General features: G+C 41.2%; 1 protein-coding gene across 1 annotated transcript; it reads right to left on the bottom strand.

Moving 5' to 3' along the window:
- On the bottom strand, nucleotides 206-14,995 carry LOC110256909 (beta-defensin 108B-like). The gene is made up of 2 exons (XM_021074727.1): nucleotides 14,884-14,995; nucleotides 206-369 (listed from the first exon to the last, which is right to left on the bottom strand). The coding sequence occupies exons 1-2, from the start codon at nucleotides 14,993-14,995 to the stop codon at nucleotides 206-208; spliced, it is 276 nt and encodes a 91-aa protein (XP_020930386.1).

Raw genomic sequence — 15,249 nt, 5'->3', positions numbered from 1 at the left:
AGTTCACCCAGACCAGACAGAAAGAGGGGAACTAAACAGCAGAGAAGTAAAAACACAAGCTCAGAGTTTTGGGGGTACAAGTTTGGTTTTATTGTTTACTGAGGACTCAGGAAGACTCCCTGTGAGAGCAAAGACAGGTGAGAGCAAAGGAGAGCAGGAGAGTGAGGGTCCAACATCCACACAAAGGTGAAGCTGAGAAAGGGCTTCAGCCCCCGCTGGGTGTGGTGGGGTCAACCTGTGGGACATTGCCCAGGGGCAGGCAGCAGACACAGCCATCTAGGCATTTCCCAACTTGGATCTCTGAGTCGAGGCAAAACTCCTGGCAGGAGCCATTTGGACACTCACAGACCACCTTAAAATGGCCTCTGCCTGCACAGAGAAAAGGCTGATGTGGATGCTCTATTGGTCTGCCTGAATTTTTATTGAATTACACTGGAGGGTGAGAGTCCTTGGAAACAGTTTTATATGGATTTTTCATTATTTGATTTCATTTTTTTCTTTGTCTTTTTGCCATTTCTTGGGCTGCTACTGTGGAATATGGAGGTTTCCAGGTTAGGGGTCTAAACGGAGCTGTAGCCGCCGGCATACACCACAGCCACAGCAATGCTGGATCTGAGCCGTGTCTTCGACCTACACCACAGCTCATGGCAACACCGGATCCTTAACCCACTGAGCACGCAACCTCATAGTTCCTAGTTGGATTCATTAACCACTGAGCCACGATGGAAACTCCCCATTATTTGATTTCTTAAAAAATCTACTTTCACACAAAAATTTGAACTTGTGACATTCTTGGAAAGTCTGGCAATGTTGAGTGCATCTCAGTAAGGTAAGATGCCAAGATGTGGGTAGTCTGCCCTCTGTTCATGTCCTAGGGCACACACAAGCCAGGTCTTGTGTCTCTTACTCCTTATCACCTCCTAACACCGATGGCAGAGATTAGTTCCTATTTAATATTTGTCTTGTCCTGTTGATTTTCCTTGAGTAGATAAAGCCTTTTTTAGAGAAATCTCTCTTTCTCTGTGTGTGTGAGGGTGTATCTTCCAAAAGTGGAACTGAAATATAAATCCAAAAGATAATACACACCAAGGAAATTATTAGAGAGGATATTTTTTCTGGGGGAGATGGAGAATATTCCTACATTCTTAATATGCATGGTAGGATCCATGTCAATATTTCTTATATCTCCAGCCTGTACTCACTGCTTCTCTCTCTGAGTGCTGCTCTTTGAGGTTGTCATCATTGCATTAAGAGTTCTTAAGGGCTGAACAAACTTCCTGGTTAAAACAATGGGATAGAGAGTTCCCATCATGGTGCAGTGGTTAATGAATCTGACTAGGGACCATGAGGTTGCGGGTTTGATCCCTGGCCTTGCTCAGTGGGTTAAGGATCTGGCATTGCCAGGAGCTGTGGTGTAGGTTGCAGATGTGGCTCGGATCCCACGTTGCTGTGGCTCTGGCATAGGCTGGCGGCTATAGCTCTGATTGGACCCCTAGCCCAGGAACCTCCATATGCCGTGGGAGCACCCCAAGAAATGGCAAAAAGACAAAACAAACAAACAACCAAACAAAAAAACCATGGGACAGTGTTTGATTTATGTCCCAATGTATTACTGCTCTGGGGGTAGGTCCCACATAATGAGGTACTTGGTTTCAAAAGTGGTTTAATTCTGAGCAGTCTCCATGTATCACAGAGCCCACCTTTCTGATGACAACTTCTTAAGCTCTTTGTTGTCATTAAAAGAGGTATCAAGGATGGGGTTCCCTTCGTGGCTCAGTGGTTAACAAACCTCACTAGGATCCATGAGGATGCAAGTTAGATCCCTGGTCTCACTCAGTGTGTTAAGGATCTGGCATTGCTGTGAGCTGTGGTGTAGGTTGCAAATGTGGCCCAGCTCCCGAGTTGCTATGGCTATAGGCCAGCAGCAGTAGCTCCAACTCGACCCCTAGCCTGGGAACTTCCATATGCTACAGATATGGCCCTAAAAAGCAAAAAACAAACAAAACAAAACAAAACAAAAAACCCAAAAAACAAAACAAGAAGCAGTATCAAGGAGTTCCTGTTGTGGCTCAGCAGGTTAATAACCCAACACAGTCTCTATGATAATGCAGGTTCCATCCCTGGCCCCCCCAGCCCAGGAACTTCCATACGCTGCAGGTGAGGCCATAAAAAGAAAAAAAAAAGGTGTCAAAACCAGTATTCTAGATTTTTATATTCTGGAACACAAAAGCTACTTTCTGTACAGCTTCAAATCAGTATAAGGCATTTATAGACATTCCACAAAAGCATTATAGACATTTCACAGTTTTGAGTTAAACTGAAAGCCAAATGAATTAAATTGAATTGAACTATTTTATATTCATAAGCAATCAATAATGGATCTGAAAATCATATAGCCAACATCCTATTTTTATCTAAAATGTGACTTGGGAAATCATGTTCAGAGCTTTTTTAAAAAAATACGTAATCATTCTAAGTGTTAAGTACTCTGCAGCTAGAATGTGAGTTTATCATTTCCCAGGAGTGCAGTAATTCCTTTCATAACTAGCTCAACCACTTTGGATACAGGGTCCCATCATCTTGGTATGTAATTCGCCTGTTGCCACTAGAAGGGTCATCTGAGATTGTAAAGGATGAATCACTGACAAGTCTTGGGATATGTGATAAGTCACTCCTTTGCTGTCGTACTTCTGGCATTCTACTCTGGAATTGACCCCATCTGACCTCATTTCTTGATGATGTGTTTTTTAAGGCAGGAATCTCTGGGTGTGCATACCCAGAACCTAGTTCACATCCTGGCACTCAGGAAATAATGGTGGAATAATTGATTAAAATAGAGCTATTTTCCATCCTGTAGCATGTTTGTATGAAAATTTGTTGTCACCGTGTCTTGGGATTATGTTGCCATTTGCCACCATTGACTGAGTATCAAATTTTCAAATCACAATGAAGATGTGTAAAAACAGTCCCGTGGGTATAGGAATCCAAGTCATATTAAAGGGCCTGCTTCCTACTTTCTTGTTTTTATTAGTGCTTTTTTAGAGACTCATGTTTTGCATATTGTGAGTACTGTTCCTTCTAGCTATTTACTTTAGAAACAAAAGTCAGAGTTACAATGAACATAACAGATGGTCTTGTCTAATTATTTATCTTACAGATGAAGAAATGAGCCTGAGAAAAGGAAGCTACTGGTTCAAGATAACCTTGTGGTTCAGAAAGGAATGGGAGGGGGATTTAGTGCACCGATAGAGAATAGAGTCAGTAACACTGCAACAGCTTTGTATGGTTACAGTCTTATTGCAATTGTAGGGACATTAAATTGCCCCTCTCCCCAAAAAATGGCTCTTTGCCATTTATGTTGAACTGAAATCAAGGTCCCCAAGACTCAGGAAGGAGCTTTGATCTTCTCCCTGACCACCTAAAAGAATTTAGAAGGAGGCCCTTTTCCGGGACCAGAGCTCTCACCAGAGACATCTGCTAAGACCACCAGGTACGTGGGGCAAGTTCATGCAGGGCCTGGAGCTCAGAGTCCACTCCAGGTCCCACTGTCTCTTTGTAGCTCAGCAAATATTTATTTACCCAGCATTAACTTTTCCTTCTCCATGTGTATTGCCTCCCCCTCCCCTTGAAGTCTTAAACCACTACTCTCAATGTCCTCTTTTGTCTTTAACTGAAAATGATATTTAGGGTGAAGATTTAGGCCATTCTGGCAAGTTCTTCAGTTTTCCTAGGTCTTTTCCATGAATACTTGTTATTCAACTTTTGTTTGATTTTCTCCTGTTAATTGTCTCATGTCAATTTAAATTTTAGATCAGCTGGAAGAGCTTGGAAGGGTAGAGGAAAATTTCTCACCCCAAACACAGTGATCATTTCATAATGTGTAAAATTATCAAATTACTATATTGTACACCTGAAACTAATTTAATGTTGTATGTTAATTATAACTCAAAACAATAATCAAATTTTAAAAAGAAAAAAAACAAAATTGGGAAGTTTTAAAATTTGGTTAGAAGCATTCATTTCCTAGAAATATGGAAATACATTCTAAAACATTTTTAATGACTTTCCCCCATCAAACACATATGTTGAGTGAGATGACTGCTTAGTAAGTATTAATCAGAGGGGTTCTTCAGCAATGCTGTATGGACAATTATCTTTTCTTTTTTTTTTATCTTTTTTTGCCATTTCTTGGACCGCTCCCACGGCACATGGGAGGTTTCCAGGCTAGGGGTCTAATCAGAGCTGTAGCTGCCAGCTTACGCCAGAGCCACAGCAGCGTGGGATCTGAGCCGTGCCTGCGACCCAAACCACAGCTCACGGCAATGCCGGATTGTTAACCCACTGAGCAGGGTGAGGGATCAAACCCGCAACCTCATGGTTCCTAGTTGGATTTGTTAACCACTGCGCCATGATGAGAACTCCCTGGACAATTATCTTTTAAGCTGAGGTCACCTGCTTTGTGGGCCTCTGACTTAATATCATTGGACCATTGGACATGGTGTCACCTTTAGCCAGTGTTCAGAGAATCCTACAAAGGAAGCAGCCAATGGGATCTGGGAGGGGTTGGGGTGGGGAGGTGGGATTATAGCAGAACCCAAGACCTGAAGACAAAGTCTTGACTGACATTTAGCCTCCACTTTCACCTCAAGGGAGGGATTCCCTCAGGGCCTCACTTTTTCCTCCCCAAAATAAGAAAAATAGACTAGATCATCAAGACCTTTTGGAAGCTTGTCCCTGAGTGATTTGATGGTACCTGTGACTGCAGCAGCTCCTAGGCGAGTGGTGACAAGGATAGCCATTTTTTTGTTTTGTTAAAGAATACCTCTGCATTTGTTTAAAAAAATACTTCCCTCCCCAACTTAAAACACAGAGAAAGCATTTTCAGGTCAATTCATAAAGTGTTCAGTGAGTCTCTTATTTGCAGACTCTTTACAAGGGCTTGGGGTAACTTGCTTCATCCAAGCCCTGTCATCTCAAAATCATTGTGGAGTGTGGGGTGGTTATATTATGCATGCATGTGCGTACACACACACACACACACACACACACACACACACACACACACACACACAGAATATTACTATTCTGGGAATAGGGGAAAACAAAGACATCCTTGGATACAGGGCCTCGAAAACTGAGTACTAATCTGATCCCATGATTTTCCTCCTAAAGCCTGCTCCTACCATGAGAGCCTTCCAGGCTTAGTGCCTTAGGTGTTCAACCCTTGTGATACTTCTTGTCTGTCTTTCAGTCATGTTTCACTTGTCTCCTGGCTCTTACTTATAAGACCTCCCCTTCATCCTGTTCCAAGGCTCTCTAAGTTCTGGTTGACTCTTCCCCAGACTGTCTAGCAATCAAGGTAACTGGCCTATGACTTCTTGGACATCAAGAGGACATACCTTTTTTTCTTTGTATGCCTGCTTCCCAGTAAGGACCTCACATATAGTGGGTGCTCTACAAAAATCTGAGAGCTGAATTTTCCCAACCTCCAATCCCTCCTCACTTCAGTCTCCCCCATACCTCCTCTAGGTCAGTAAGAAACAAAGTTGAAGCAAAGTCAGAATTCCTTTTCAAGCTGTTCCCACTCCCAGCATGGAGGACTGTCTATGCATTAACACTAAGCAGCCTTTTAAAACACACATTTAGGTAGGGAAGTCCGGATTCCCTAGAAATGGGCATGGCTCGTGGTGTGGACCTGCCAGTCCTGTCTTCCCTCAGGAAGTCCTCCTTTGCTTCAAAGAGACCCTGTTAGCCCCATAAACACTCAAAAAAAGCCACGCTGCCTCAAAAAAGATTGACCAACAATGCCAGCTCTCAGGAAACACTCCACAGCAGTGACAAGGCAAACAATGCCTGATCACAGAGAGTACAACTCCCTCAGGAGAAAGAAAACAACAAGCAAGATGAAGAAGCTAAGAAACCACCCCCAGTCAAACCAACAGGAGAACTCACCTAAAACAGTCAACAATGAAACAGATCTCTGCAGTCTGACAGACCTGGAGTTCAAAAGAGAAATAGTGAAAATACTGAAGGAATTAAGAGAAGATATGAACAATAATGCAGACACCCTCAGAAAGGAATTAGAAAATATAAGGAGGAGCCAAGAAAAACTAGAACATTCATTTGCAGAGATGCAAACTGAACTAGGGGCAGTAAAAACCAGAATGAATAATGCAGAAGAACGAATCAGTGATATGGAAGATAGAATAATGGAAATCACCCAATCAAGCCAGCAGACAGAAAACCAAATCAAAAAACAAGAAAGCAATATAAGAGACCTATGGGATAGTATAAAGTGGGCCAATCTACGCATAATAGGAATTCCAGATGGAGTAGAAAAAGATAAGGGAATGGAAAATATATTTGAAGAAATTATCACTGGAAACTTCCCAAATCTAAAGGATACTGGGTTCAAGATACAAGAAGCACAGAGGGCCCCAAACAAATTGAACCCAAATAGACCCACAGCAAGACACATCATAATAAAAATGGCAAAAGTTAGTGATAAAGAGAGGATCCTAAAGGCAGCAAGAGAAAAACAGAATGTTACCTACAAGGGAACCCCCATAAGCTTATCAGCTGATTTCTCTACAGAAACACTGCAGGCCAGGAGGGAATGCCAAGAGATATTTAAAGTGCTCAAAGGAAAAAATATGCAACCTAGAATACACTATCCAGCAAGAATATCATTTAAAATAGAAGGGGAAATAAAAATTTTTTCCAACAAACAAAAACTAAAAGAATACAGCAACACAAAACCCAGATTGAAAGAAATACTGAAAGGGCTTCTCTACACCAAAAAGAAAGGAAGGAAAGGGAAGAAAAAAGAAAAGAAAAAAAGAAGAAGAAGAAGAAGAGGAAGAACTAGGACTGAGGAAACTGCAGTCAGAGAGCAGTCACTCAAATAAGCCAGCATACAGATTTAATCATGAACATGCTTCAAACAAAATAAAATAAAAAAGAAAAAAATAAAAAAGAGTCATCAAAACCATAAAATGTGGGCAAGGGGTGTTAGGAAATAAATAACCCTTTTTGTTTGTTTGTTTGTATGTTTCTCTTCTTAATTTTAATATAGTAATGAAGTGTTTGAACTTACAGGACCATCAGGCTAAAATACACAATTATGGGAAGGGGTTAGCATACTTAAAAACCAGGGCAACCACAAGCCAAAACCAAATATTGCAATTGCAAAAAATGAAAAAAAAATACACTCAAGCAGATAATAACAGGAGACCATCCAACCAAAAAAAAAAAAAAAAAAAGAAAGGAAGAATGGAGAACCATAGAATCGACTGGAACACGAGGTTCAAAATGGCAATAAATAATCATCTATCAATCATCACCTTAAATGTCAATGGACTGAATGCCCCAATCAAAAGACACAGAGTGGCTGAGTGGATAAAAAGGCAAAAACCTTCAACATGCTGCCTACAAGAAACTCACCTTAGGACAAAAGATACATATAGATTGAAAGTGAAAGGGTGGGGAAAAATATTTCACGCCAATAGACATGACAGAAAAGCAGGAGTTGCAATACTCACATCAAACAATATAGACTTTAAAACAAAAGACATAAAGAAAGACAAAGAAGGACACTACTTAATGATTAAGGGATCCATCCAAGGAGAGGATGTTACTATCGTCAACATATATGCCCCAAATATAGGAGCACCCAGATACATACAACAAATATTAACAGACATAAAGGGAGATATTGATGAGAATACAACCATAGTAGGAGACCTTAATACCCCCCTCACATCAATGGACAGATCCTCTAGACAGAAAACCAATAAAGCAACAGAGATCCTAAAGGAAACAATGGAAAAGTTAGACTTAATTGATATCTTCAGGACACTACATCGAAACAAAGCAGAATACACATTCTTCTCAAGTGCACATGGAACATTCTCAAGAATCGACCACATATTGGGACACAAAGCTAATCTCAATACATTTAGTAGCGTAGAAATTATCTCAAGTATCTTCTCTGACCACAATGCCATGAAATTAGAAATCAACCATGGGAAAAGGAAAGAGAAAAAACCTACTACATGGAGACTAAACAACATGTTACTAAAAAACCAATGGGTCAATGAGGAAATCAAGAAGGAAATTAAAAACTACCTCGAAACAAATGATAATGAAGACACAACCTCTCAAAATCTATGGGATGCTGCGAAAGCAGTGCTCAGAGGGAAATTTATAGCAATACAGGCCTTTCTCAGAAAAGAAGGAAGATCCCAAATTGACAACTTAACCCTCCACCTAAATGAATTAGAAAAAGAAGAACAAAAAAGGCCTAAAGTCAGCAGAAGGAAGGAAATTATAAAGATCAACGAAGAAATCAATAAAATAGAGACTCAAAAAACAATAGAGAAAATTAATAAGACCAAGAGCTGGTTCTTTGAAAAGGTGAACAAAATTGACAAACCCCTGGCCAGACTCACTCAAAAGAGGAGAGAACCCAAATAACCAACATTATAAATGAAAAAGGAGAAATCACAACGGATACAGCAGAAATACAAAAAACCATAAGAGAATACTATGAACAACTATACGGCAACAAGTTTGACAATCTGGAAGAAATGGACAATTTTCTAAAATCTTACAGCCTGCCAAAACTGAATCAAGTAGAAACAGACCAACTGAACAGACTGATCACTAGAAATGAAATTGAAGAGGTCATAAAATCACTCCCTACAAATAAAAGTCCAGGACCAGATGGCTTCACAGGTGAATTTTATCCAACATAGAAAGAGGAATTGGTGCCCATCCTCCTTAAACTCTTTCAAAATGTTGAAGAAGAAGGAACACACCCAAAGACATTCTATGATGCCACCATCACCCTCATTCCAAAACCAGACAGAGATACCACCAAAAAAGAAAACTATCGGCCAATATCATTGATGAATGTAGATGCAAAAATTCTCAACAAAATCTTAGCCAACCGAATCCAACAACATATCAAAAAAATTATACACCACGACCAGGTTGGGTTCATCCCAGGTGCACAAGGATGGTTCAACATACGCAAATCAATCAGCATCATACACCACATTAACAAAAAAAAAAAGGCAAAAATCAAATGATCATCTCAATAGACGCAGAAAAAGCATTTGACAAAGTTCAACATCCATTCATGATCAAGACCCTCGCCAAAGTGGGTATAGAGGGAACATTCCTGAATATAATCAAAGCCATTTATGATAAACCCACAGCAAATGTAATCCTCAATGGGGAAAAACTGAAAGCCTTCTCACTCAACTCTGGAACAAGACAGGGATGCCCACTCTCACCACTGCTCTTCAACATAGTTTTGGAAGTCCTAGCCACAGCAATTAGGCAAACAAAAGAAATAAAAGGCATCCATATAGGAAGAGAAGAGATCAAACTGTCACTGTATGCAGATGACATGATACTATACCTAGAAAACCCTAAGGACTCAACCCCAAAACTCCTTGAACTGATTAATAAATGCAGCAAAGTAGCAGGATATAAGATTAACATTCAGAAGTCAGTTGCATTTCTGTATACCAGCAATGAAATATTAGAAAAGGAATACAAAAAATGATACCTTTTAAAATTGTACCTCACAAAATCAAATACCTCGGAATACACCTGACCAAGGAGGTAAAGGACCTATATGCCGAGAACGATAAAACTTTAATCAAAGAAATCAAAGAAGATGTAAAGAAATGGAAAGATATTCCATGTTCCTGGATCGGGAAAATCAATATTGTAGAAGTGGCCATACTACCCAAAGCAATCTACAGATTCAATGCAATCCCTATCAAATCACCCATGACATTTTTCACAGAACTAGAACAAACAATCCAAACATTTACCTGGAACCACAAAAGACCCAGAATTTCCAAAGCAATCCTGAGAAACAAAAACCAAGCAGGAGGCATAACTCTCCCAGACCTCAAGAAATACTACAATGCCACAGTCAGCAAAACAGTGTGGTACTGGTATCAAAACAGACAGACAGACCTATGGAACAGAATAGAGAACCCGGAAATAAACCCTGACACCTATGGTCAATTAATCTTTGACAAGGGAGGCAAGAACATAAAATGGGAAAAAGAAAGTCTATTCAGCAAGCATTGCTGGGAAACCTGGACAGCTGCATGCAAAGCAATGAAACTAGAACACACCCTCACACCATGCACCAAAATAAACTCAAAATGGCTGAAAGACTTAAATATATGACAGGACACCATCAAACTCCTAGAAGAGAACATAGGCAAAACACTTTCTGACATCAACATCATGAATATTTTCTCAGGTCAGTCTCCCAAAGCAATAGAAATTAGAGCAAAAATAAACCCATGGGACCTCATCAAACTGAAAAGCTTTTGCACAGCAAAGGAAACCAAAAAGAAAACAAAAAGACAACTTACAGAATGGGAGAAAATAGTTTCAAATGATGCAACCGACAAGGACTTAATCTCTAGAATATATAAACAACTTATACAACCCAACAGCAAAAAAACCAACCAATCAATGGAAAAATGGGCAAAAGACCTGAATACACATTTCTCCAAAGAAGATATACAGATGGCCAACAAACACATGAAAAAATGCTCAACATCGCTGGTTATAAGAGAAATGCAAATCAAAACTACCATGAGATACCACCTCACACCAGTCAGAATGGCCATCATTAATAAATCCACAAATAACAAGTGCTGGAGGGGGTGTGGAGAAAAGGGAACCCTCCTGCACTGCTGGTGGGAATGTAAACTGGTACAGCCACTATGGAGAACAGTTTGGAGATACCTTAGAAATCTATACATAGAACTTCCATATGACCCTGCAATCCCACTCCTGGGCATCTATCCGGACAAAACTCTACTTAAAAGAGACACGTGCACCCGCATGTTCATTGCAGCACTATTCACAATAGCCAGGACATGGAAGCAACCCAAATGTCCATCGACAGAAGATTGGATTCGGAAGAAGTGGTATATATACACAATGGAATACTACTCAGCCATAAAAAAGAATGACATAATGCCATTTGCAGCAACATGGATGGAACTAGAGAATCTCATCCTGAGTGAAATGAGCCAGAAAGACAAAGACAAATACCATATGATATCACTTATAACTGGAATCTAATATCCAGCACAAAGGAACATCTCCTCAGAAAAGAAAATCATGGACTTGGAGAAGAGACTTGTGGCTGCCTGATGGGAGGGGGAGGGAGTGGGAGGGATCGGGAGCTTGGGCTTATCAGACACAACTTAGAATAGATTTACAAGGAGATCCCGCTGAATAGCATTGAGAACTTTGTCTAGATACTCATGTTGCAACAGAAGAAATGGTGGGGGAAAAATGTAATTGTAATGTATATATGTAAGGATAACCTGACCCCCTTGCTGTACAGTGGGAAAATTTTAAAAATTATTTAAAAAAAAAAAAAGAATGGGCATGTCTCCCACTATGTCTTCTGTTGCAAATTGTGGAAAGTGTCTATTTGCAGGCAAAGTAAATCCTAGCATGCTCCAGCTCCTTAAAATGTAAGATTCCACCACACTTACACTTCTATGTCTACCTTCCTGAGATCCTGAATTCTAGGAAACAGTAAGATATTCCTCTCGATGTACAGCAAGAAGCTGTTTATCCCTCCTTAGATCTATGTTTCCCAGAGATAGATGCATGTGGTTGCCTGCAGGGATCGGCCTCTGCATGCAGAATGGGGGGGATGCAGGCCAGTGATGTGTCATCTTGACCTCAGTGTTTAAATTCTACTTTAGAAGAACAGATGTTGGGAAGGAAGAGGATGACCTGGCTTGCAATGGAAACTTAAGGCACATAATCAAGTCTTAGTGGCCAAGAGTGTTAAGGAACAATGGGTTGAATATCTCTCAGACTCAGAGGAATCATTTTATTGAGCCCCTCCCCTGTCCCTCTCCCTGGGCCCCTGTAGCTTTGGCATAACTCTTCTGTCAGTATCTTAGGATACTAATTTTTGCTGCACATGGAGGAGTTTTGGAAACCAAAATTTGATAGCATCATGCCCCCTGTTTTTATTACCTAGATCTAGAAACACAAGTTAGCATAAATAAACTCATCTTCAGTGATGGAACAAAGAGAGTTTCAAGCACTTGGAACACCCTTGACTTCATGTTATCTGAGAGTTGGTATGGAGAATTACTGAGTCTGTTGGCTGCAGGTCTTTTAGCCAAAAGGTCCTTCCAGATTTCCTGTAAGACCCCTTCTCTGGACAACGGTGCTGGTGATGTTGCCCTGAGCTCTGGGTCCCCATCAGCTGTCAGGCACTGTGCTCTTCCCTAGTCTTCCACAATGCTTACTTCATTACCTGGTGAAAATGGCTCACAAAGCAGAGCATGGCAAACAGGGGGAGAGCAGTCCTCATAGCTGGAGAGAGGAGAAAGCTTGGCTTCATTTCCAAGAGGTAGAGGAGACTTCCGTCTGCGCCTCCCCAGCGTGAGTGGAATGTCGAGGTCTGGCTGCTAAGTGCTCTTCTGTGCCTCATTAAGGGATATGCATGGACAAAAATGCTGTGTGTGCAGAACGCCCATCCTGAGAAGGCTGAAAATCCTTGTTTAGCTGGACACTCAGTTCATTAGGAGGATGTGGGTGCACTCTTTGGACCAGAAAACTAGGTTGAATGGGAACATAAGCTACCGTACAAAGGCTTTGGCATCGGATTAAAGTGTGTGCATCAGGCTCTGTTGCGAAACCAGTCGGTTTAGTTAGTGACTAGACATTTTGTCATGGAGTCCTTCTCAGGCTTTGGGAGCCCTCCTCATGTTTAATTGCCCCACTCCTTCCTGGTCTGAAAGTCCACAGTTCTCTGCCCCTGGTATACTACACACATATGTTACTTTGCTAAATGGACACTTTCCTCCCCAAGAAGGTGCAAACTCCTATGTGGTCATTTACTCTCAAATCCTCATGAGTGAAACAGTGGCAGAGCAGTGGAATATTTCTGACCTGGGTGGCAGGAGGTCTACATTTAAGTTCTAAGCCTCTAGCCCCGCTTGTAAAGAGGTACAGACATAGGTAGGAAACCTATCTTCCCTGAATCTCAGTAGCACCTTATAGGTTTAGATTTGTTGCAGCGAGATCAGAGAAGGTTCTGTTATTATGCATAAAAACAACTGGAAAGTTGCTTCTAAATGCAGGTACTTAGACCCACTCCAGAAAATTTTAGTTTGCTAGAGTGGAGTAGAGCCTAGAAATCTGCATTTTTAACACATTTCCCAAGCACTGTTTCTGAAGTGTATTCTGGGATTCTCAATGGAAAATAGCAACTTAGATAATCCATAAGTTTCTTTCTATCTCTAACAGGATAGTATTCATAGTGCCTTCGTCTTAGAATAAATCTCATGTTTGGCTTTTATGCTTTACAATATCATGTGTGTGTGTGAGAGAGAGAGTGTGTGTGTGTGTATGCGCGCGTGCACACGCACCCATACACATGCATAGCAGGGGAGGGTGAAGTACAAAGCTTAATCATGCTGAATTGGATTCCAAATTTACAGAGACAACTCAAGAACTGGCCAGGATGAATAACTAAATTGATGGAGCAGTCTCTTTGGAAGAAGGCTGTTGCAGTTATAGAGGCTCCAAACTAAAAGGATGTGAGCGTGTGTAGAGAGAGGAGGGAAGATGTTTGAGATACAACGTATAGGACTATAATGACATATGTAATGAAAGTGGGAACATAGGAGTAATCCATATTTTTTCACCTGAGTGCTTAAGCAAATGGTTACTAAGATCTGGGAAAATAAAATGAAGTTCATCTGGCAGCCAGCCTCCAAAATGGCTCTTAATCATCCCCACCATCCTAGTATCTATAGCCCTGCACAAACCCGTTCACTGTGGAAGGAGGCTGACAATAGGATACTGCAGACATGAGGGAGTGTGAACTCTGAGGCCAGGTCCTAAGAGACATGACAGCTTAAGTCTATGTTATTGGAACCCTCGCTCTGGGTAAAACCAGCCCACACTTCACGAAGACACTCAAGCAAAACTGCGGAAATGTCCACGTGATGAAGAACAAAGACTTCTTGCTAACAGACACACTAGAGGGCCATCTTGAAAGAGGGTCCTCCAGACCATGTCAAGGCAGGGCTGGCAGCTGCCAGCTGCCAGGGCCCTTGCTCTAGAGCAGCACCAGCACATCAGTAGCACCAGGGAAGTAAAGACTGCCTTCAGAGATTCAGGAAGGCTTTGTAAGTGATTCACCTCTGCACAACTATTTCAGACATATCAGCTCCCAGGATCCCAAGAATAGAAACTTCTGTAAAGTCTCCAGAGGGTGGGGATCTTTCTCCAATCTTCCAAGCAAAAGTTTTCCCTGGGCCCCAGGTGGACCTTGAGTTCTTTGGTGGTCTAATGGTTAAGGATGTGGCATTGTCACTGCTGTGGCTCAGGTCACTGCTGTGGTGCGAGTTTGAGCCCTGGCCCAGAGCTTCTGCATACCATGGGTATGGTCAAAAAATAATAAATTAAATAAAATCTAGTAGGGAGTATAGATGACAACAATATTTTAGTATTTTCTAACACCTAGAGATTTCTATGTAAAACAACATAAATACTAATACTTTTAATCTCCCTGTAATTATTAAGATTACAAGTATTTACATTGTTTTATAGAGGGGGGCCAGCAACCTGGCTTTGATGACCTAGAGAGAGAATTTGGACAGCAGTCTTTGAACAGCAGGGTCCAACACAAAAGTTTCTAATTCTACTCAGGATAGTGGGAACTGCTCTTATGCTCCTAGAAAGGCTGGATGGGGCATCTACACAAGCATGTGCCTCCTTAGAATTCTCTACATCAAATCAGAGCCTGGAAAATGGCATTGCAAGTCTTGAGGTACAAGTGCATCAAAGACTGCCTACATCTCTGAGAATGTCCTAAGCTCTGCCAGGTGCCCTGGAAATGCAGGTATTTGCCCTGAGACGCACAGACGTAGTGACGCTCCAGCCCAAGAAGGAGTAGGATGTTCCCCATTAGCCAGGGGATTCTTTTTTTTTTAAGTTTTATTGAAGTATCATTGAGTTACAATGTTGTGTTAATTTCTGCTGTACAGTAAAGTGATTCAGGAATTTATATACACACATCCCTTCCCATATGTATTATCACAGAATACTGAGTAGAGTTCCCTGTGCTAAACAGCACATCCCCGGTGTCAGTAATTCCATATTCAGCAGTGTGCATATGCCAATCAAAAACACCCAGATGATCCCTCCCTGTGATACCACTTT

The sequence above is a fragment of the Sus scrofa genome, chromosome 15 (genome assembly GCF_000003025.6).
Source record: "Sus scrofa isolate TJ Tabasco breed Duroc chromosome 15, Sscrofa11.1, whole genome shotgun sequence".
Classification (NCBI taxonomy): Eukaryota; Metazoa; Chordata; class Mammalia; order Artiodactyla; family Suidae; genus Sus; species Sus scrofa.
Note: the sequence above shows the minus strand (reverse complement) of the source record. Positions and strands in the feature narration are given on the sequence as shown.

What these genes read in the sequence shown, in the direction of transcription:
- LOC110256909 (XM_021074727.1), bottom strand. Translation starts at nt 14,995, where the DNA reads ATGGGGAACATCCTACTCCTTCTTGGGCTGGAGCGTCACTACGTCTGT. An exon ending in CTTAGGACATTCTCAGAGAT is followed by an intron (nt 370 to 14,883) that starts GTAGGCAGTCTT and finishes TTCTCTGTGCAG; the next exon opens with GCAGAGGCCATTTTAAGGTG.